The 23,674-nt window shown below is 45.5% G+C and overlaps 1 protein-coding gene across 1 annotated transcript in view; it reads right to left on the bottom strand.

Annotated features, from left to right (window-relative positions):
- Window positions 1–23,674, bottom strand: part of CLIC6 (chloride intracellular channel 6) — a gene marked incomplete at both ends in the record, with an annotated part of 41,846 nt that overhangs the window by 2,597 nt on the left and 15,575 nt on the right. Inside the window, 4 exons of the mRNA XM_079705148.1 lie at window positions 2,945–3,126; window positions 3,687–3,793; window positions 4,395–4,520; window positions 5,365–5,474. Of these exons, the coding sequence (XP_079561274.1) occupies window positions 2,945–3,126; window positions 3,687–3,793; window positions 4,395–4,520; window positions 5,365–5,474 (525 nt within the window). The remainder of the gene's footprint in view (window positions 1–2,944; window positions 3,127–3,686; window positions 3,794–4,394; window positions 4,521–5,364; window positions 5,475–23,674) is intronic.

The following is a 23,674-nucleotide window of genomic DNA, read 5'->3' as shown; positions in this document are numbered from 1 at the left end:
TCTTCTCCATTTGATTTGGGATAATTTTCTCAGGCCCATCCTCCAATGTCTGATGAATTTCTGCCATGTCTCTTTCCACTTCTTGCTACTTCTAATATCACTTTTGTTTCTGAAATTATTTTCTTTAAGGGTGTTTTTTAGTTCTACTAGCTTAATTCTCATCTTCCTTGTGGCATTATATTTTTTGGTATCTTGTGACTTGTCTTTGAGCGTTTTCACCAAAGGTTCTCTTTCATTTTTTTGAGGCCACAGAGAAGTATCTGTCTGAAAAATTCTTTGGTTTACTGGAGGAATCTTTATCAGATACGTGTTTCTCATCTGCCTTTTCCTCTTTTGTTCTTTCTTTAACCTTTGCCCCTCCTTTTGGATCATCTCTATCCACACAGAAATTCCACTTGGATTCTTTCTGGTTATTAACCATCTTTAAATGGGCGGATCTATTGGACCTACCATTTGTTTAAAAACAGTGTGGCGGGCAAAGGGAGTGAGGCAGGGCAGCAGGTAGACCAATATGGATTTTACCCTCAAACACCCACTTATCAAACACTGCTCTATACTCTGTCCCAGGGACACATTAGGGTTAGGGCTAGAGTCAGGGTCAAAGTCAAGGTTAGTGCATCCTCCACTCTGAGGCTCACAGATTCGGAGGCGGTCACCATGGCTACACGTGGAGCTCAGATAATTTACAGTCTCTCTTTTGACTCGTTCAGAGCTTGTTTCTTTTCTCCGCTCAGCAGTCACAAAGCAGAATGCCACTTGTCTTCTCTCCTCCCCTTCACCTCCCCTCCTTCTACCTTTGCATTAGAGGACAGTGGTGAACATACAGATGGTGCCTCTGAACAGTTTTGCCTTCAACTCTGCCTCCACAGAGATCTCAGCTCTGTAGGGATGGTCCCTGCCTCTCTCGTGGCCCAGTCCATGCCCTGTCCTCAAACAAAGAAGTCTGGGTTGGGCATTTCAGGGCTGTAATAGTTGCTTTTAGAGCCATCTGAACCTTGCTGAAGATCTAGAGAAGCATGCCTAGGCTCGGTGACCCTTCACACTGGCTGAAGTTTCTAAGTCTTTGAGTGGGTGATCCATCATTTTCTAGTTTTATAAAAGGTGGAGATAATGCTTTAGTCCTTCATAATGTTTTTGCTGGGTTTCAGGAAGGGAATAAATAATAAATTGCTCTATTCTCTCATCTTTTACCATAAATTCCTTTACACTGATTCTCATTTCCTTTCAGAAGTGCTCCATCCTGGAAGATTAGTAAGCTGCTTGGTATTTTGAGTGCTAACTGGCTTTGAAGATTTTGCAGTTAGGTTTTATATGGGAGCCATGGACTGCTTTATTTTACTCTGAAGTTTACCCCCTCTACTGACATTTTAAACTATCTTTTTTTATAGGGGCTAAATAAGTGGCAATTGATGTGTGTGTGTGTGTGTGTGTGTGTGTGTGTGTGTGTGTATGTATTTCTCTTGCCTTCCCTAACCTCCATGTGCTTCTGTCATGCCACACTGGTCATAGCAATGATTAGAATACATTCAGTAAAGGGACTAAACCAAACACAACTACATCAATAACTTGATGGAAACTGGCTCCCAAATGTCCAATTTAGAATATCTCCAATGTAGCAGGTTTGAGGGGTTCAGATGCTTTCGCTAATTTTAAGTGTCAGAGGACTGGCAGAGGTACGGAAACGAACATTCACTTACAAGATCAACAGTGTCTTCAAGGCTGGAATTTCAAGTTGGTACCCTCTGAGCACAACAGGGAAGACAGAAGAAAGAAGAAAAATGTGGCAAGGACTGGGATGGAGTAGGGAAGGAAGAGAAAGGCAAGGGAATGACTTGCAGTAACCAGGGGTGGCTAGTAGCCCCCAGGACATCAATGCCACAGACTGTGTGAACCTAATTTGTAAATTTCTAAGTGCTAATTAAATGTGTTATTAGAACACAGGGTCCTTGGCTTGTATTTCCCTGTGTCTTCTCTCCCATCTCCTCTATGCTTATACCAAGGACCTAGCTCTGGAGCTGGTAGGATTTGAATAATAAAGATGCCCCAGAACAAGGGTTGAGTTTCTTCCTGGGGCATCTGTGGCTACTGAGGACCAAGGACATAGCAACAGTGATCATGATAATAAAAACTAACACCTGTATGTGATAGACAGGCTGGGGCACTTCTGAGAGCAGCCATAACTAAGGAGTGCAAGTGTGGGCTTGTCACAAGTCCAAGTCAACCACCTGGGAAGACAGGATGCCAAACCCGGCAGAGGTTCAGCCAAGGAGTTGTCAGCTGCTCCCCAGCTGTAGGGGGTTGGTGATAGGAACCAAACCTCTCTTGTCCCAAGACAGGGCTAGGCTTATCCTGCCCATCACCAACAATTGACTGAATTCACATTTTTTTTTCCAGGTTGGCTCAGGTTTTTTTGTTTTGTTTTGTTTGTTTATTTGTTTGTTTTGTTTTGGCCAATCGGCTTGCAGGATCTTAGTTCCCCAACCAGGGACTGAACCTGGGCCACCGCAGTGAGAGCACCAAGTCCTAACCACTGGACAGCCAGGGAATTCCCCAAGTTCACATTTTAATACTAGCAGATTCCACACACCCTCTCCAAGCCTGGAGCATGAAACACCAGGTATAATCAATGTGTTCCCTCAAGTGGCTTTCACATAGCTTTTCTTCAGGCTCTGGGGGTGAGACTCGAAAAGAGAAGCAGTGAAGATGGAGGGATGGGAGCCAAGGTCTCAGATGCTTCTTGAGAACCTCTGAGGAACACCTGAGAATATCATCCACAGATCTGAAACTTGGGGCTTGCCTGCCTCACACAGAAACAAGCTAGATGTTTAAATTCAAGGGTCCGCATTTTAGATTGTTTCGAGGTCTGGCAAGAACACAAGTCAAAACAAAATGAAACAAAGCCCCATTCATGGATTCAGCACCTGAGGTATGAGGAAGGACAAACCTTAATAATGTGGAGCTTGGGTAAGAGGTTACAGTCGGCTAGCGTGAGCTCATCCCCATCCAGGAACTTCCTTCCAGAAACAGTAACTTCCTCGGTGCTGTAGGCATCTATTTCATCAGGCAGAGGACTATTTAGATAATTATCCAGCTTCTTCAGGGCCTTTAAGAGGTTCCTTTCGTAAACTAAAACACAAGGGCAAAAAATGACTCACATGAGCCATGGGAGTTAGGGTCACCTCTCTCTAGATACCGAAGAAGGACTTTGTCCCTTCCTTCCTGAGACACGGCCAGTGAGCACTGGAGACTTGGGAAAGAGAGAGGTGGACTTACGAGATCGGAATAAAGGACTCCCTTCTCCCTGGAAAGTGATTCTGCCATCTACACAACACTGCTACTTCTAGAACTCATTCATTTATTCAAAAATCTTTATGGAAATCACATAAGGAAATAAGCCGCCCTAGAAACTTCATTCATACTGAGTCCCATGGTGTGGCAAGGAATCCCTGGTGGTGATTCTTTTCCCCTAAATATGTGGTTTTCTGGGCTCCCCACCTCTAGAAGAAGCACTCAATCTCTTGAAACCCACGTGTCAATGTCAGAGGTACTTTTTCCTCATTTCTACGTACAGGTCCCTCCCCACTGTGAAACGAGTCAGAATTCCCAAGATCTTATAAGAAGCCACACCAGAGGCGGAGCGGAGGTCCCAGTAGAAAGCAGAAAACAGGAAGATGGGAGGGACTCACTCTCGTTTGCATCCTTCTTGGTGTTTTTTATAAATGCTGAGAACTTGGCAAACACATCATTTCCAGCAGAGTTAGATTCAGCGTGTTGGGTCCCCAGCTTAGGGTACCTTGAAAAATTCAAACTGAGAGTATCACAGATCAGCCACGTTTGAGTTAGGAGAATATGACGTGAGGCAGGGGAGGAAGTGACTTTCTCTGAGTGGATATCAACATGAAAACTGCCCCTTGAATGTTTGCCTAATTTTTCCATCCTCAAAGTTGAGAGCAACGCCGTCCAGGGGAAAAGCACTGGACGGACTGTTCTCATCCTGGGATGCGGGGCCCCACCTGGCCTTACTGGTCTAGTTCCCTCCCTCCTGAAATAGAGGTAATGGACTAGAAGGTTCCCTTCCAGGTCCAGCCCGCTGTGATGCTGCGTACTAACACCCGCTCCTTACCTTCCAGCAGAAACGACCCACCCACGTGACATCAGCCTACTTCCTCCCCACTTCCTGCCGTCAACCCGTAATTGCCAAACCGCAGGTGCGGAGCAAAGAAATCCGAGCCACCTAAATTCAGCGTTTCTAATCTCGCTGTGTTTTCTGTGGCACTTCACAGGTACAACTCGGGAAGTAGGTACCATGGCCAGAGGAAACCAACACACTGAATTGTCTGTGAACGGGGAGAAGTGACAAGTGAGCCGTGGACACGGGTTTCGATGAGGCCCACCTCGGGGGGGCCAGCTTCTCCTCCAGGAACTCCTCGATCTTATTCACGTCCGTCTTGACCTCACCGTCAAAAGTCATGAAAGGCGGATTGGTGCCGGGAGCCAGGTTCTGCAGGTCCGCGGGTTTCCTGGGTGGGAGGCAAGGGCAGCATTGGCAGCACCAGCGTTTGGATCATTTCCAAGGCTGAAGTGTGTCCTCCCCAGTTTAAAGAGAAACCACCCTTGAGAATTTCAAAGGCGACTGTGGGTTTACAAACTGTCCTACTGGCGAGGAAAGTGTGGCCCTTTATCTGGAGACGGAGGTGAAACGTCAACTCTCCCCAGTGTTATCAGCCAGGAGGGGTGCTCGGACAGGCTTCTTTTTTCTTTTGGTACGCGGGCCTCTCACTGCTGTGGCCTCTCCCGTTGCGGAGCACAGGCTCCGGACGCGCAGGCTCAGCGGCCATGGCTCACGGGCCCAGCCGCTCCGCGGCATGTGGGATCCTCCCGGACCGGGGCACGAACCCGTGTCCCCTGCATCGGCAGGCGGACTCTCAACCACTGCGCCACCAGGGAAGCCCCGGACAGGCTTTTGAGAGGTTCACAGCTGACCGGTAACTGGCCGAGCAGGCTCTTCATGGCGCACCCTCAACCACCACTCCTTCTGGATTACGTCTGATCCCGTTCTGTAATTACTGTGTGGCCCACACTACTCCCGCTTCAATCCAGGGTCCAGACCCAGGGTGGATGTGCCTGCGATATCGCCCATGGGTCCTAGAAGTGTGTGTGTGTTTGTGTGTCTGTGTCGGTGTCTGTGTGTGCCTCTGTGTCTGTGTCTCTGTGTGCCTGCACGTGTGTCTGTATGCTTGTGTGTGTCTGTATGTGTGACTGTCTCTGTGTGTGTGTCTCCATCTGTGTGTGTGTGTGTCTCCATCTGTGCATGTGTATAGGGAATTAGGTAGTTATGTCAATACTGCAGAAACCCTGTCTTACCTTTTCAAGTCCACCGTTGTCACATTAAATATAACACCCTTTAGCCAGAGAATCATAAAGAGACGCTGACAAAATGGGCAGTTTCCAATACTCTCACCATCACAACCAGCCTACAAATGGAAAAAGAAATCCTTATCAGAGCCAGTCTCACAATTATAAATGCCAGACTCTGTGATGCATGCACACAAAATCATGATGAATTTTCTTTAATGGTGATGATACTGTGAATAGCCTTCTGAGGCCCCCTCCACCAGCCTCCAAGTGGGAGCTGGGGAGACACACATGCACTCACTGAGCATCTTCTGTTCTCCTTCCCACACCTCACCACTTCCTGCCACGCTGGGCCTCTGAGTAGCAGTACACAGAGGGAAAGAGTGGCGAGAGGGAACCCCCTTTGCTACTAAAGGCAAAAAAGAAAAACATGCTCTTTCCCTCCCTCCATCTCTCGAGCCTCTTTAGAAGAAACACACCTCTCTTTCCAGGATGATCATGCGTAAAAACAGACCAGCAGGTTCTCCCACGGAGACACCATCCCCAGTATTCTCTACTATTTTCATCTCTAGAATGAAGGCTGGATTATACGAGTTCTTAGACCCCCGGACACTGTAAAATTTTTAGGTCCCCTCATCCGTTGGGGAGCATTTGTACTTAGATGGTAGATTGTTGCACAGTTGACATTGAGGGTGGAACGATAGGAAACAGTGCCTCCCTGATGACCCAAGCAGGTCACATCCACACACACATCCCCGAGACACAGGCACAGAAAAATACTGAACAGACATCCTCCTTCCTGTGGGCTCCTGGGAGAGGAGAAAGGCAGGCGTTGGAGAAGAGAGGGGAGCCGTGGGGCTTCTTCCTCCTGGGGGAGTTCCCACACTCTTCTTTCTCTTCCCGTCTTTCTCCACCCCATGCGTCTCTGGCAAGGTTACAGTGATAACAAAATGCTGCCGGAAAGACCAGGAGACTCAGCCAGACTCCGATCACAGAAACACAGCCATATTTAATCCAGGAAGTCCATTTCTGCCACATGCAGTTCAAGGAAAGTTGAGAGGAAAGCAGTGAATCTATAACCTGGATAACAGAAGGACACAAGGCAGAAAGTGAGCTGTGGTTTGGGAATTGAAGAAAGGAAAATGATGCCTTAGAAAACTGGACAACTTAAAGAGAACTTCAGAGGTGGTTCTCTGGCATTAGGTTCCTAAGTCACCTGGAGAGGTTGTTAATAACAAGATGTCCCTATAAAAGAAGAGTATAAGAAACCCCAGACCCAATGTTAAAAAGACTTGATCAGCCTCTTCACAAAAGACAAAATCCAAATGGCCAATAAGCACATAAAAACACTCTTAGAGTCACTAGCCAGTAAGGCAATGCACATTACAACCACAAATAGATTCCACTACACACCTACCAAAATGTCTAAAGTGAAAAGATCAGACAATATCAAGTGTGGACAGGAATGCAGAGCAACTGAATTCCCATCCATTACCAGTAAGAGTGCAAATTGGTACAACTACTCTGGAAAACTGTTTGGCAATGATCTACCCAAGATAAATATGCATTTATGCTATGACACAGCTATTCCATTCCCAACAGAAATGAGTGCTTAGGGGCACAAAAAGCATTTATATGAATGTTCTTAGCAGCTTTAGTGTAATAACCGAAACCTAAAAACAACTCAGACACCATGAAGAATAGAATGAATAAATAAATGATAGTACATTCATATGGTAGGACACGAAACCACAGTGGAAAAAATTAGCTATTACTACAAGCCACAATGTAGATGAATCTCACATACGTAATGTGGAGGGAAAGAAACCAGACTCAAAAGAGTCCTGCATAATTCAAGGTAGGTGAAGTTCAAACACAGGCAAACTTCTCTATGTGATGGGAATCAGAAGAGAAGTTTCCTTTGGAAGCTAGGTATTGTCTGGAAAGGATGAGAAGGAGGCTTCTGGGTGGTGGCAACATTCTATAGCTTGAGCTGTGTGGTGGCTACACGGTAGGTATACTGAATTGACTAAGTCTTAGTTAAGGTTTGTTTCCTTTACTGCATGTTTTATTTTAATACAAAAAAGAAGCAGAAATATTAATTAAAAAAATTCAGAGTCAGATTCAGTGCGTCTTGCATGGGGTCCAGGGATCTGAATTTTTAACAAGCTCCCCCAAGGTGATGTGAGGCTCGTGGTCAGTGACCTCAGCCCCACCTTGGACAAGCGGGAAGGCTGGTCCAGTGTTATGATCAATGCATAGGACAGAATGGTTCAAACCCCCCAGTTGGATGATCTGTTGATAAGAAGACTTGCAAGACCTCCTAGTTGATAAGTACAGCTGCATAAGTGTAAAGATAAAGGGTGAACTTAATACACCTGAAGAGGCACCAACAGATTCAGATTAGTGACTTCAGAGACCCCGAAGCTCTGGGTACTTGCTTCACCCCCTCTCTTCCCCCCAGTAGAGGGAAGGGCTGAGAATCCCCCCAGCTGGAGTCTGAAGTTGCTGGAGCTTAAGGGGTGGGGGAGGTGCATAACTAGGACCCAACCATCCAAGTAGTCATAACAACTGCCCTGCAGGCGGCCCCGTGCCCACCTGGTCCCATAGCCTTATGGCCATTTTGAAGGCTGCCCCGTCTCCTCTTTGCTCTGTCCTGGAAAAAGAAACAGCGCAGAGCTGAGTTACATAAAACTCCCAGCGGCTTGCTGCTGGGGATCCCTCTTAAAACATGGTGCTTTCTTAACCACTGTAGGTTTGGGCAGAGTCATGCCAAAAAAGGGGGCCAAGGGGGGATGAAAGCGCTGGGACACAAAGGCACATATTTTGGCCAGTCCTGACTTGTTCTGCAGCTTTTAAACCTCTTATTTTTATAGTAGTTACACTAAGCTCAGCAAAGTCTGAGATAAGTTCTTCAGAGTGGGGCAATTGTTTTTCTCCTCTGCCTTGTGTCTCTGACCTTGGAAATCCTGTAATAACTCATTCTGAATGCAGCAAGATCCCCGCAGAGCCCAGGCGATCTTCACCGGGCTTCTTGATGAAACTCACCTTGACCAAGAAGAGCCCTGTGCCTGGGACAGCAGCATCTGGAGAATAATTACTCTGCCGCACTCTGTCTCTTTCATGGTCTCAAACTCAAGCCAGTGTTTTCCCTTGAAGTTGCTCTCACCTTTTCCTGAATCCTGGCAGCTATTTCTTTAGGAGAAATAAAAAGGAGGTAGGAGCAATACATCTTTTAAAATATACCAATGGCCTGTGTCATCCATTCCATCAAAACTTAGCCTTCTTAACAGGCTCCTTCCCAGAACTGCAACTGGCACTTAACATGGGTGCCAGGAAGGTGGGACAACGGTCTGCACGGCCATAGCGCCCACAGCCCAGAAGATTGTGATAAAAGCCATGATTGTACATTTCCCCCCGTGTGGCCTTCAAACAGAATTGTTGCAAGCCAGCGCAGCTGCTGGACTGAAGGCTGTTAGGCAGTTTAGAAGAATTAGCCAGCTGCCACGACTGCCCATAAAACAGGATTTACATATCCAGTGTTGCCTCATCTTAAATTGCTCTAAAATAAATGTTTTTTTCTGTCTCAGCCTGTTGTACATGTGGGGGTTACGGGAACGTGGTGGAAGTGACTAGGACGCCTTGCTGCCTGATTGTATTACTTTAATGTGCTTCAGTGCTGGGTGTGCCAGCAAAAGTAAAGGCAAAGATACACCATCTCCACTGCCCATTATTGGACAACAATGGGAGAATATCGCTCTGGTCACAGTCATCACCAGACAAGATGATGGGGTAAACACATAGACATTAGGGGTGAATAACCGACTCTGTTGCCATAATCGGGACGTTTTATCGTATGCAGTTTTATTTTCTGATGCTGATAATTCTCTCAGGCTAATTACACTCTGGGCTAAGATTTCTCAGCAGAGTTCTCAACCTACGGGGAAATTCTGTATGTATACATTTCTGATTAAAATCGAATTAGGCAGTTTAAGAGATCAGAGTGTCTTTTGTTTCCAGTGAAGACCCAGGCACTTGGATAACCCGGATTTGGAGGTCTGCCTTTCAAATGCAACTTTGTTGAGCGCCTACAACGACGGTCATTCTCAAAAGAAAAACATTGGTGCCTCTGACACGTTCTGAGAAAGTTCTGAGAAATTCTGTTCGCCACTGAGCCCAGCAGCGGCGTTCAAGTACGTTGGTAATTCTGCTGGGTCCCCCCTCACAGCCTGAGGTGTCAAGGTCCAAATGTCGCTACAGAGGTCAGCCGATCCTCTTCAGATCAGAGCCTCTCCCACCTACTCTTTGCACGCTTACTCCATTCAGAATCTATGGGGAGCATTTTTTTAAAATTTCCTCTCAGTGCTTTTGGCTTCTGCCAAACGACCTTTCCAGGGCTGGTCTGTAGTTACATGGAAGGGGACCACCCACCACACCTTCCACTAAAATGACTCCCACTCACCACTCCCTTTGAGGGACCTGCCCACACCCCGCCAGACCTGACCAAGGGGTGATGACCCCCTCAAGATATTCCTGGTGGCTCCCTAGCACCCCTCCCTGACCTTCCCACCAGAACAGGTCATGCACCCACCACCTGATTCCCCACCTTCTTTCTGGTCCCTACCTTCTCTCTAGAAAATTCCATGAGGGCCTCAATGGTAAACACATTCTGAGAAGGAAGCATTTGTCCCTACTCTATGTAAATGTCATGAAAAAGCGATTTGGGGGGGCGGAGGGAAGATAAAGGAAGAGGCGATAAATTGGAAATATTCTAATTGGCCCCTTTCTGAGAACTGGCTTTCAACCAAGGAGGTAGGATGTCCATCCTGTGTGCGGGGGAGTGTTCCTGTCCCTGCAGAAAAGCAGGAGGGATCTGGGGGCAAACAGCTAATTTGGTTGGCTCCATCCCAGGGACCCAGAGAAAACTGGTGAGTAATGATGGGCCGTGTGTTTCCAACGTTCTGGAGGGACCTGAGGCTGAATAAAATCAGTAGCTGATCTGAGGAGGCCAGAGTCAGAAGACAGTTTGACGTGGGAGGCCAAGGGGAAGCCACCAGAATCAGTCCTCCCCCAGGAAGAACAATGTGGTCCAAAGGGCCTGCCAGAATGCTCCTCTGTTGGCAGCTGGTCCAGCTGAAGGCCGGACACAGCACAGCCAGAGAGAAACAGCTGCAGCCAACCAGGTGGGAGCCGACTCCGCCCTCCAAGCCCCACCTACACATTTCCCTGAATTCCTCCCGGGTCCTTTGCAGAAAGCAGACAGCCTCGCATGCTTTGGGGCCTGGTGATCGAACCTGCCCAGCACGGCCAAGCACAAAGATCCGGCCTCCAAGCTGGGCAGTCAGCCCTCCCGGTCCACGGATGCTGTCCGTGCACACGCCTCTTTACAGATGACGTCAGGGTTGCATGAGCACCTCTCGTGGAATGTGTGTGCTCTAAACTCAACCCCAGGAGGACGGGAGGGGGACCACCATGAGCTCGGGGCACTGGAGTAGCTAGTGCTTGTAAAAAGAAATGTGGGTGCAGTGTCTGCACACGTACCCCCCAGCCTGCACCCACCATGTCCGCCTGCCATTTGGAGCAGGTCAGGACCAGGGAAACTGTCCCAACCCAGCGACAAGGCCTTTGGGACAGGTGGGGGACACTCCTCCTGGGTCTTTTCTTGCTTCCATGTGGAAGCAGGCAGAAGAGCCAGGATGTCCCTAACCCTCGACACGGGTCGAGTCCGGGACCCATCTTCCTTCATCCGGGCGGCTCCTGCCGGCCCTGGCGGAGTTCCTGGCACACAGTAAACACTCCAAGCATGACTAAGGGCCTGAATCCCGTTGCTCCCATGCGCCTGGAGCCTGGTCCACTTCAGAAAGTGCCTCCCTGGGCCTCTCTCCTCTTTCTTTGCTGGGCCAGTGTCCATGAACTTTTCCCTTTCAGAAGCTCACAACTTCTCACTACTAAGAGATCACCCAAGGAGAGTGGCATCCAACTGGAGGGGAAAGAAGAGAAGGGCAGGAGGGAGGGGGAGGGGAAGAGGCGGAGGGAGGGGACGGGAGGGGAGGGGGATGGAGATGGAGAAGGAGAGGAGAGGAGAGAAGGAGGGGGGATGGTTGAGAGAGCCCAAAGGGCCCAAGTCATGGGCAGCAAAGTCTCCCCCAAGCCTTCTGGACTAGCGGTTTGACTTAAAATGCAGTATTTAAATCAGTCAGAGACTTCCTGATTTTGAATAATCTGCAAGTTGAAAAAAACATATAATTCTTTCCATTTGCCAGACACATTGAAGTTTCCATTTTGAGCAACATGAGGTCTCTTGGAGACAACAGGGTCCAGGGGAATGGGTATGGGGCCAGGGAGAGCCAGTGTGAACTTGGGCCCCACTACTTACTACTCGAGTGGCCTCGGGCAATTCATTTGTTCTTCCTGAGCCTCAGTTTCTCCATTTAGAAAATAGGGATAAAAATCCCTGTGCCTCGCAAGATCTCTGTGTGATACACTTGAGTCTCCTGGGCACCCAATAAAGGCAGCTATTCCATCATCATCATTACTCTTTCAAATCTGAGAGCCCCAGAACAGACAATTATGGAACTTAGGGGACTTTTTAACAAGGCTCGATTCGTGTGATTTTCATGCCAAACCATATAGGCCTTAAAGAAGCACTGATTTTTTTCCCCCCAAAACCTAACACCTCCTATATCTATTCCAAGTGAAAATTAACAACTGAAGTCTTTTTCTTAATTGCAAAAGCAAACAGATCTTTAGCCAGGAGGCAAATTAGCAGGGCCCTGGCCTGGCATTCGTGTCTGGGAGTTACACAAACCTCTTGGGGAAACGTCCCGAGGAAAGGGCATCAGGAGAACTGGGTGCACCGGACCGATGGCAGGGTTGACAAGCCCAGGGACACTGCGTACTTTTCAAGAAATGACACCCAAGGCCTCTGTCTTTTGTCTGTGATCACCTGGGGGAGAGTGGGTTCCGTGTAATGAGAGAAGAAAGCAACCACTCTTCCATCAGGACTTGGCGTTCAACACGCTGGAATTGCAGATCCACGTGGAGAAAGGCTATGCTAACTAACCTGGGGGGGAAACAAGCCATCCCATCTCTTCCTTGTCCAATAAGAATGTTTTTGAAGAAAATGTCCTCCCAAATCAGCAATTTTTAATGTGATTTTTAAAAACTAACACCTCTTGAAGACCAACTCTGATTTCAAGTATGCTTCCAAACTATTTACGGACGTGATCAGATTCAATCCTCTCAAACTCCTGTAAGATGTCCTATTTCAACTTCCATTTTACAGATGAGGAAACTGAGGCACAGAGAGACTAATAAATAACCTGCCCCAAAACCCCAACAGGATTAGGTGAACAAAGATCACTCGAGTTCTTGTCAACTGGATCCAGTTAATGGTCCCAGCTTCTTTCCAGGTCCTCACGATGAAAACCAGATCTCTCACCCTTTTCCTCAACTTCACTCAGACCCCAGCACAGCCTTCCTCCTTTGAAATCCTTCTTGCCGGGGTCTCCGAGCCTCCCACCCAGATTCCTGCAGCAGCCTCCTGCCGGGTCTCTCTGCCTGGGCTTTCTAGCCCCTCCCATCTTTCCCGTATCCTGGATAAGATTAACCCAGATGCCACTGTCCTTAGCTCCTTCTGCTGGAATGCTGCTCAAGTGCAAATTCCAACTACATTGCTATCAAGCAGTGTGACCAGGGCAGAGTACCTAACCTTCCAGCACAGCTCTTTGCTCATGTACAGCATACGGTTAGTTTTACCTGCCCCTCCATGTTGGGGGAGGATGAATTAGATGTTAAGCAGGAAACACACAGAACGATGCCTGACATGCGGAAGCATTGTTACACCCTCCCTCCTCCTCCCTCCCCCCACCTGCCTCCCCCTTCCCTTCCTTTCCGACTCCCTCCTTCCCTCCTCTGCCTTCCCCACCCCCCCGCCCTCCACCATCTAATAGATGCCGGCCAGCCAAGCCAGTTAGTTACTCCCCTTAAATGCTGTCCTTACATACCCCACGTCACCTTCCTGAAATCCCCCTTGTGCACCTGCTACCACCTCACTCCTGCTCAGGTCAGGTCAGTGACTGTTCCCAGCTCTGTATCCATTTCTATGACTCTCTGGTCGGCGCTTCTTTTTGCTTTTTCTGAAGTTCACTGACAATCCAGTCGGCTCTGCCTGGTTTAGTACCAAAGTGTTTCCGAATTATTTTCTGTTGGTTCCATCCCTTCAGGGAGGACCGCATCAGCCTCTGTAGAGCCGGTGATTAACTGTCTTCTCCCTGGCAGTGCCCGTGACACGTTCATTTTCCTCCAGCTCCCCTGGCAGCGTCACGGAGCATAGTCAGGCCCACGGAAGTCACTCCAGGAAAAGTCACCTTGTGGAGCCAATGGTCACTGTCCTCAACAGTTCTAAGAAGCTCCTTGCCACGGGGAGTTCTTTTAAACACAGAGAAACCACGCCTCACCCCTGAGGATGATCTCTGCAAGCCCAGCCTCATCGGCCCCATCCCCTCCCCAGCCTGCCTGTCCTGGGGCTGCTTTCTTCACCCACCCAAAAGGACAATCGCCGGGTGACCCGGTTTGCCTGCGACTGTGATTCTTATAGTCGGAAATCCCTCATCCCCCCCCGGTAAGTCTCAGGCAAGGTGGGACGGCTGGTCACCCTACTGTCCACCCAGGTGGGAGCTTTATTTTTTGTGAGGGTCAAAAACATTATTAACGGGGCTTCCCTGGTGGCGCAGTGGTTGAGAGTCCGCCTGCCGATGCAGGGGACACGGGTTCGTGCCCCGGTCTGGGAGGATCCCACATGCCGCGGAGCGGCTGGGCCCTTGAGTCATGGCCGCTGAGCCTGCGCGTCTGGGGCCTGTGCTCCGCAATGGGAGAGGCCACAACAGTGAGAGGCCCGCGTACCGCAAAACAAAACAAAACAAAACAATACAAAAAACATTATTAACGACCTCCTAGTAACCTAGAAGTGGGGCCTTGTTCCTCTTTCATCAGGAGACCATCAGCACAGATGATCGTAACCGACTGATCAGATTGGGTGGTTGATCTCTTGAATGCTGAGGAGTTGGGACTATCAGCTCCCCGGGAGGGAGAACAGATGAACAGAGGCTGAGGCCTTCTGGGGTGAGGAAAGGAGGCAGGAATTTAAGACAAGCCTGGCAAACTCCCCAAATTGTACAGAGCCAGCTTATACAGGAACGGCATTTCCCCTCCCGGCTGTCAGGCCACCTTCGGGAAAGAGAAGCGGTTAAAATCGGTGGTACAGTTCAGATAGCAACTGTATCCCAGAATTGCCCAGCTCTGGGTGTGACAGACCCCAAAACACTAACTCGAAAAGATATATGCACCCCCATGTTCATTGCGGCATTATCAATAATAGCCAAGATATGGAAACAACCAAGTGTCTACTGATGGATGAATGGATAATGAAAATGTGGTGTACATATACACAATGGAATATAATTAAGCTATTAAAAAAATTGAAATCCTGCCATTAGTGACAAGGTGGATAGACTCTGAGGGCATTTGAGGACAGAAAAAGACAAATACCATATGATCTCATTTATATGTGGAATCTAAAACAAAACAAAGCTCAGAGTTACAGACAACAGATTGGTGGTTGCCAGCGGGGCAGGGGGATGTGAAATGGATGAAGGGGGTCAAAAGGTACAAACTTCCATTTATAAAATAAATAAGTCCTGGGGATGTAAGGTACAGCATGGTGACTATCGTTAATTAAGTGTATTTTATACTTGAAAGTTGCTAAGAGAGTAGATCTTAAAAGTTCTCACCACAAGAAAGAAGAAAATGTCATAACTATGTGTGGTGAGGGATGTTAGCTACACTTTCTTGGGGTGATCATTTCAAAATATACACAAATATTGAATCTTTATGTTGTATACCTAAAGCTAATATAACGTATGTCAAGTAGACCTCAATTAAACATTTTAAAAATAAATAAAACTAAAAACTAATTTAAATTAAATTAACAGATAAATAAAGAAACAGTCCTTCCTTGTGGATACTCTGGATGCTGGGTACCAGCCCATGTTAAACCATAGCCACTGGAAGAATCGTTTAGTATTTCAGTCAAGATCTATTCTCACTGTTAGGTTCAGCCTCTGAAGCTCTAGGTAAGAAAGAAAATAAGCAAACTGAAATGAAATCAGAACACATCCACATGGGGAGGCTGAGACTCACCTTTCCACACTTTCACATATTAATATGTGTCAACTTCCTGTTTCCCTCTAGTGGCACTCGGTTCAGAAAACGGAGGGGGCCCTGAGAGACTGGACACCAGCAAAAGGAAAGACCGACTAAGTGCCTTCCCCTTCCTCTTAAGTTAGAGGATGAAAACCTTGAATTCTTTTCGGTATTCTTGTTTGATTTGGGGTTTGTTTCTGTTTTTTTTTCCTTATCAGATTACCTACCTTATCTGAGTATCGTCAAAAACGAGCTGAGATTTTAAAAAACTGTAATGCGGATATACGTATATTTCATAGCACTTTCTTAAGATTAACAGTCATAACCATGAGGTGCTCAAAGAGAGGGAAGTGGGCAGAGTATCACTGAGATCTAAGAAATAAAATGATGAAAAACTTTTAAAAATTGGTCGTGCAACTCAGGTGGCAAACCCACCCCAGAACAGCCCATCTCTGGGTGTGACAGACACTCCAGACCAAAGGGCACCACACTAGTGGGCCAGAAACCATGACCTTCTCATCCTTAAATCCTTAACTTGATCTCAACAAAGGCCACGATTTCTGTTTGATCTTCCATATTACCCTTTGGGTCAAAAAGAACAGCAGGAAATTCTGTCCCAGTCAAATAGGAAAACCTTCCAGCTATCCCCTAGGTCATCAGAAACCCTGGCAGACTTGAGTGTACACCTCCTCTGGGGAATTTAGGGCTGGAAAGATCAGTGTGATTAGTAAGTATCAGCTTGGAATTCAGCTCCCACCTCTCATTCTGAAAAAGAAGACACATAAGTAGATTCATCTTCTCAGAATAGTTCACCTAAGGCCTTAAGAAGTTCACAGATTTCAGATCTGTCACTTACAAATGTCATTAGAAACAAAATGGCTATTTTATGAAATGATGATGATGGCGATGATAGCAACTAACACGTACATAGCCTTTGCTCTTTGCAGGTCATAGTTCTAAACACTCTGCTTTTATTAACTCAATGAATCCTGAGAGCAACCCTATTAGATGTAGGTACGATTACTCTCTCATTATGCAGGTGAGAAGGTCTCACAGTCGGATTTGAGCCCAGCCACTCTGGACCCTGGCCCATGTCCAAATGGAGAGGCTCTAGCTCCAGCAGGGCCCCTCCTCAGCACAAAGGGCACTGGCTGGGTAGTCTGCTTGTTTGTTTTACTCCACCTCCTTTCAGTAAGGTGACTTGGAGGCGACTTGCAGGAATCCACGATAATAAAACACAGAGCAGAAGCAAGTGAAAAGTGCAAAGGACAAACAGTGCTTGGGACATTTCACAGTCCTGGGGGACAACTTTGGTAGCCAAGTGGGCTGGGGGCATGGAGGGAGCCTCTGGCTGGGTGCTACATATTCTGTTCCCTCCCTAGGAAACCTATGCTAGAAGTCAAGACGACAGTGAGCTTGTCTTGTATCCCCTAGCCCTGCACTTGGAGGCAAACAGTCTTCCTGCCAGCTTAACAACAGAGCACCCCCTTCCCGGACACACACAGCCATGCAGGGCTGGCATCCCCCTGTGAGAACTGGGGAGTCCAGCAAAGCTGTGCAGACAGCTCACTTCTTCTTCCAGCAGGGCAGGTAGCGTCAAGGTACTCCTTGAAAGATCCTTTCAAAACCACTCTAATCCAGTCCATCATAGCCCACGTAGCCTGTTCCTTGACATGTGGCCAAAAGAGTTTGGGTCTGGGATTTTTAAGGCAGGTAGAACCAAATGCCTAATCTTGGCCATAAACAGCTTTCAATAAAAACACCAGAGTGTTGAGCACAAAGCAAGATCACTGCCTGATGTAGAAAAAGGACTTTTTGGACTTGCCCTTCTCATTTCAGAGTCCGAGAAGGCATTGGTTAAGGACCAGTGGGCAATCTCAGAAGCAGCCAGGAAAATAACCACCCATTAACTTTCCAAGTGGGTCTATGCTTAACTGCAACTCATTCTAGCCATGGCCTGGGGTGACAATGACATAATGTGAAAGAACAAGTTCAAAGTCTATTTGCCAGTGCAGTAGGCAGAATAATGGCCCCTCAGAGGCCCACATCCTAATACTCAGAACCCGTGAATATGTTACCTTAATGGCAAAAAAGGACTTTGCAAATGTGATGGAGGTTATGGATTTGAGATAGGGAGGCTACCCTGGGTTGTCAGGTGGGCCCAGTCTGGTCACAGGCATCCTCAAAAGTGAGAATCTTTCCCAGCTGTGGTCAGAGAAGATTTGACTAGAGAACAATGGTCAGAGAGATGAACGTTGCTGGCTTTGAAGATGGAGAAAAGGGGGCCCCAAGCCAAGGGATGCAGGTGCCCTGTAGAAGCTGGAAAAGGCAACGACATGGATCTCCCCTAGGGCCTCCAGAAAGAAATGGAGGACCACTGGTGCCTTAGTTTTAGCCCAGTGAGACCTGTGTCAAACTTCTGACCAATGGAACTGTCAAATAATAAATCTGAGTTGGTTTAAACCACCAGGTGTGTGGTAATTTGTTACAGCAGCAATAGAAAACTAATATAGCTAATGATTCCATATGGGAATATTAAACCTTTTCCTAAGACGATTCAGTGGATCAACCACAGATCAGTCACACAGCAGGATGAACCCTGAAGTAGGCAGCACTTAGCCTATTTCTAGAAACTTCCTGCATGAGCCTCTCCTCATTTGCCAGGGATTTGCAATGTTGTCATTTGAAGAAGCTCTGTATTGAGCCCACCAATAGCCAAGCCAAGACCTCAGCTCCTCTGTGTGGACTTGTGAATTACAATAGCCTTTTTGATCTGAATTATGGGGAGGCCTGCTCATTCCTCCACGTCACCTATGGGGACACAGAGTCTGGCGGACAAGCCCCTAACACAGGGGGCTTGACTACTTGACTCAGCAGGCTGTATATTTCCCCCAATTTTTTAATTTGGTAAAATCGATCTGAGGCTACATCTGGCCAAAAATCTAACAAGGCACAGTTACAGATCATCCTCTCAGGATGAGGGATCCACTGCAACATTTTACTCTTTTTAATCTTGGTTCCTTACTATGGTTTTTAGAACCTGCCTTCTCAAAAGGACTCTGGTGTCAGGTGTGCAAGGTCTTCAAGAGGTTATTAGCGCCTCCTAGTGGTCTTGAGATGCACTTTCCGACTTAACACCTTCCCTTTAAACACACCCATTCCTCATTAGGGTCTGGTGGAAAATGTCACAAATAAGTTTTGAGGCCCGGTAGGAGGCTAAACCTTCCCAATTTGTCTGGGACTCAGGTTTCCTGCTACCCAGGATTGTCAGTTTTAAAACCAGGACAGTCCTGGAAAGACTAGAGTGCCTTGGTCTCCATACCCATGACCCCCTTGAGACCCCATACGAAAACTACCCAAAGAGGGCATTGTCTTCCTGTCCTTGGCACTGCAATAACCAGGTACCAAACACATTTGGGACCCAAATGGTAATGACTTTACTAATGCAACTCTCTGTGAGAACAGCAGCTGACTTGAGCACACTTTGCTCATGATAGGAAAATAACAACTGAAGATCTGCAAATTATTTCTGGACTCTCATTGTGGTGGGTGGGAGAGTAGGGTCACCCCATATGTTGGGCAGAGCAGACCATGAAAAAGAAATTCTGACTTTCTCTAAAAGTGTTCAGATTCAGTTTGTTCAGAATTCTCTAGCTCTTTTGCAAAACTCTTTAGAAACATGTAGTTTCCTGAAAAATAAATGAACTCCCTCTCTATTTTTCTTTGTAATGTTCATAAGTTTTAAGGAGGCCAAAGGTCTGAAACTATCTATTTACAAAGATGGAAGTCTAGTGCCTTAAAGGCACTCATGTTGGTTTCGATGGCCAACTTATGAAAGTTGTATAGATCTGGGTCAGGGAAGGAGGAGACTGGGAATTTTATAATATTTTTTGTTCAATCTGAAACTAGTCAGTTAATCAGAAATATCTTAAAGGTTATTGAGGGAATTCCTTTTGTGGATTTTAGAATGCTTTCCTTTTAACGTTGAAAGATGGCAGAAATCAGAGGCTTTGTGATTAACTTTCCAGGTAGAAGGCAGGGATCACCTGTATGGTATGATATGTGAGTGTTGGGAGAATCCACCTGTCTAAAAATGCCCACATCATCCTTCCACAAAAGCCTGAATCTCAGAGAATTGTCTAGAAAAAAAGCCACTGTCTGTTAAGAAATGGTGCTAGTTACTCTTGTCTTCCCCAGGGCCAACCCAGGGGAGGACACCAATCCCAGAAACCTCTAACCTTCCCACAAGCTGACACTGCTTGTCCATTTCCTCATACACAGCATGAAAGGGTCCATTTTGGCAACACTTTCTACGCCTTTACAGGTGTTTGCTGAAGTGGCAAAGTCGTTAAAGTTCCTTTTGTAAAGGTATGCTTGTCAGATCTCATTCCAAAAAGTTCAAGGCACTTTTAAGAAGCCATATTAATTACTACAGCTGGTCACTATAGCTATGAAAGGTATCCAAAATATAAAATTAAATCCCAAAGACCTTGAATAACCAAAGCAATCTTGGGAACGAAGGCCAAAGCTGGAAGCTCATGCTTCCTGATTTCAAACTACATTACAAATCTATAGTAATCAAAATAATATGGTATTGGCATAAAACCAGACACATAGATTAGTGGAAACAGAATTGAGAGCCCAGAAATAAACCCACGTATGTATAGTCAATTAACTTACAACAGAGGAGGCAAGAATATACAATGGGGAAAGGACAGTCTCTTCAATAAATGGTGTTAAGAAAACTGGACAGCAACATACAAAAGAATGAAACTGGACCATTGTGCTATATCATACACAAAAATTCATTCAAAATGGATTAAAGACTTGAATGCAAGACCTGAAACCACAAAACTCCTAGAAGAAAACATACGCAGAAAGCTCCTTGACATCAGTCTTGGTGACAATTTTTTGTATTTGACACCAAAAGAAAAGGCAACAAAAGAAAAAATAAACAAGTGGGACTACATCAAACTAAAAAGCTTCTGCACAGCGAAGGAAACCATCACCAAAATGAAAAGGCAATTTACTGAATGGCAGAAAATATTTTCAAGTCATATATCCGATAAGGGGCTAATATCCAAAACATATAAAGAACTTGTACAACTCAACAGCAAAAAAACCCTCAAACAATCCGATTTTAAAATGAGCAGAGGATCTGAACAGACATTTTTCCAAAGACATGCAGATGGCCAACAGGCACACGAAAAGATGCTCAACATCACTCATCACCAGGGACATGCAAATCAAAGCCACAATGAGATATCACCTCACACCTGTTTTAGAATAGCTATTATCAAGAAGACAAAAAATAACAAGTGTCGCAGAGGGTGTGGGGAGAAGGGAACCCTCACGCACTGTTGGTGGGAATGTAAATTGGTGCAGCCACTGTGGAAAACAGTATAGAAGTTCCTCAAAAAATTAAAAATACCATTTGATTCAGCAATTCCATTCCTGGGTATTTATCCAAAGAAAATGAAAACACTAACTCAAAAAGATACATGCACCCCCGTGTTCATTGCAGCACTATTTACAATAGCCAAGATATGGAAACTAACTAAGTGTCCATCAACAGATGAATGGATAAAGAAAATGTGGTATATGTATGTATATGTGTGTGTATATATATATATATATATATATATATATACACACACATATACATACATATATATACACACACACACACACAGGGGAATATTATTCAGCTATTAAAAAAGACTGAAATATTGCCATTAGAGACAAGATGTATGGATTTTGAGGGCATTATGTTAAGTGAAATAAGTCAGACAGAGAAAGTCAAATACCATATGATCTCATTTATATGTGGAATCTTAAAAAAAAAAAAAAGAAAAGCAAAACAAGCAAACAAGCTTATAGATACAGAGAATGGATTGATGGCTGCCAGAGGTGGGGATGGGGTTGAAATGGGTTAAGGGGGCCGAAAGGTATAAGTTTCCAATTATAAAATAAATAATTCATGAGTATATAACGTACAGCATGGCAACTACAATTAATAATACCATACTGCAGACTTGAAAGTTGGTAAGAAAGTAGATCTTAAAAGTTGCATCACAAGAAAGAAAAAATTTTGTAACTCTGTGTGATGATGGATGTTAACTACACTTGCGGTGATCATTTTGCAATAAATACAAATATCAAATCATTATGTACACCTGAAACTAATATAATGGTGTATGTCAATTATACCTCAATTAAAAAAAATAATAATTAATTAATTAAATCAGGTATACTGAAAAGTAGCATCCTAGGGTACTAAATAGATTTGGTGTTCTAAATTAAAGTTCGTAGTAGATCTCATGGATGACATATTCACTGAAAATTTTTGCTTCATTTTAAAGAACAAACAGGAATGTCTAGTCAATCAGGTAATCGGTTTCTCCTGCCAGTGTCTTGTTTAATGGAATAATGGAATTATCCCTAAATGGTTTTTGCAACTTCAACAAGAACAGCAAACAAATGAGCAGCTTCCAGCACAAACAAAACTTCTTGTAAAGGAGAGGGGCAATTATGTAAAGCACAATGGGAGATGCCAGATCAATGGTATAGTGGGAAGGCACTTTTTAATTTAAATGCAACTTTATTCAGTTCAGACCTACATCTTCATGTTTAAGAAACCTAAGCTACATCAATTTGCTAATTTTCCCCACCGCTCTCTTTTCTCCTGGCCACTGAGTTGAAGGTAAGCCTGCATTACTAACCAGAAACCTCAGGTTTCACAAGTTTAGGAGGTTCAAACCAGCTTGTCATCTTGTATCAGTGAAAAGAGACAAAAGAATCAACCAGGAGTACATAAAATTACATTGTGTATAAAATAGGAAAAGTTGGCTTTATGCTTCAAAAGCAGGAAAATCAGAGTCAGAATCCCCCCAAAAAACATATGGAGTTTAGGAAAATCACAAAATTGTCCTGGAACTGTGCTCGACAGGGTAACTACTCCCATTTTAACAATTAGATTTCATTTTGTATTTCCTTGTAATCTGAGAATTCTTACAAGGTCAGGGGTTCCTAGGTCATGGATAATTAACTTGCTGAACTTGAAAGTTCTTTGTCAGTGAGCAGAGGCACACAGTACCACCTTGTAGTGGTACTACAAGGTGCTAACCTTGATGTTAACCTTGATGTTAACTTGATGTTAGCAATTTGAATGGAGAGATTTTAGAAGACTTCAGACGTTACAGAATTATCTGGAAGCTTTACCTTCTCCCGTTTCCCACTGTTAGTTATATGACTATATTCTCTGGCCTGGCTTGACCCACGCAACAGGGAAGGTCTGTGGCCTCAGACCAAAAGGGATCAGCCAAGTTCCAAATTAGGAGAAACACCTAACTGGCTGACCAAGGCCAAGGCTAATGCCCTGGCTTTGTTATACGAAAGTCTTTTCTGTGCCACAAGCTTTTTTTGGTGAACTCTCTCCCCACCCTCACCCCTGAGGAAGAAAAAGGAGGGAGTGCTATCCTGTTTCAAGATTCCCTAACCCTGACCTATTAGGTCAAAAAAAAAAAAAAAAAAACAGTGACCCTGAGGCCAGCTTCGCAGTGGTTCACAAACCAGCCAATGAGTAAACCGTTCAAGGGCTCCTGTTTTCAAAAACGACATTTATGCTAAGTGGCTAGGAACTGGTGTCCCTAATTTGTTGCAAATCTTACTGTGGCCCCAGCAATCCAGTTCCAGAGCAATGGATCCCTTCATCTGCCTTGTGGAGAAGGACACACCGACACCACAGGAGAAGAGGCTGGGGATTTCTCAAGATGTTCATTTATTATCCTAAATCCAATCTGGGCAAGGCCAGTTTCTTACAGAAGTGTCTTATTTCAGTTTTGTAAGGCTTGGAAAACTGGGATTCAGAGATGAAGCAACAAACTATTACTTTTTATGTAGAATAACTTGGAAATATTGTACACTAGGGTGCCTGTAGGTAATTAAATAGGAAAAGACATGTGCTCTGTGTTTCAGGAAGAAAATAGAATGTGAAGGTTTTGTGAGGGTTCTCGTTTATCTGTTGCCAAAATAAAGGCATCCACACAGATATGAAAATGAGAAAGTCAAGGGGATTTACAGGGCCAGGGAAAGGACTTATTAGGTCTTAGGTATC

The sequence above is a fragment of the Hyperoodon ampullatus genome (genome assembly GCF_949752795.1).
Source record: "Hyperoodon ampullatus genome assembly, chromosome: 5".
Taxonomy (NCBI): Eukaryota; Metazoa; Chordata; class Mammalia; order Artiodactyla; family Ziphiidae; genus Hyperoodon; species Hyperoodon ampullatus.
This window is presented reverse-complemented; position numbering and strand designations above follow the sequence as displayed.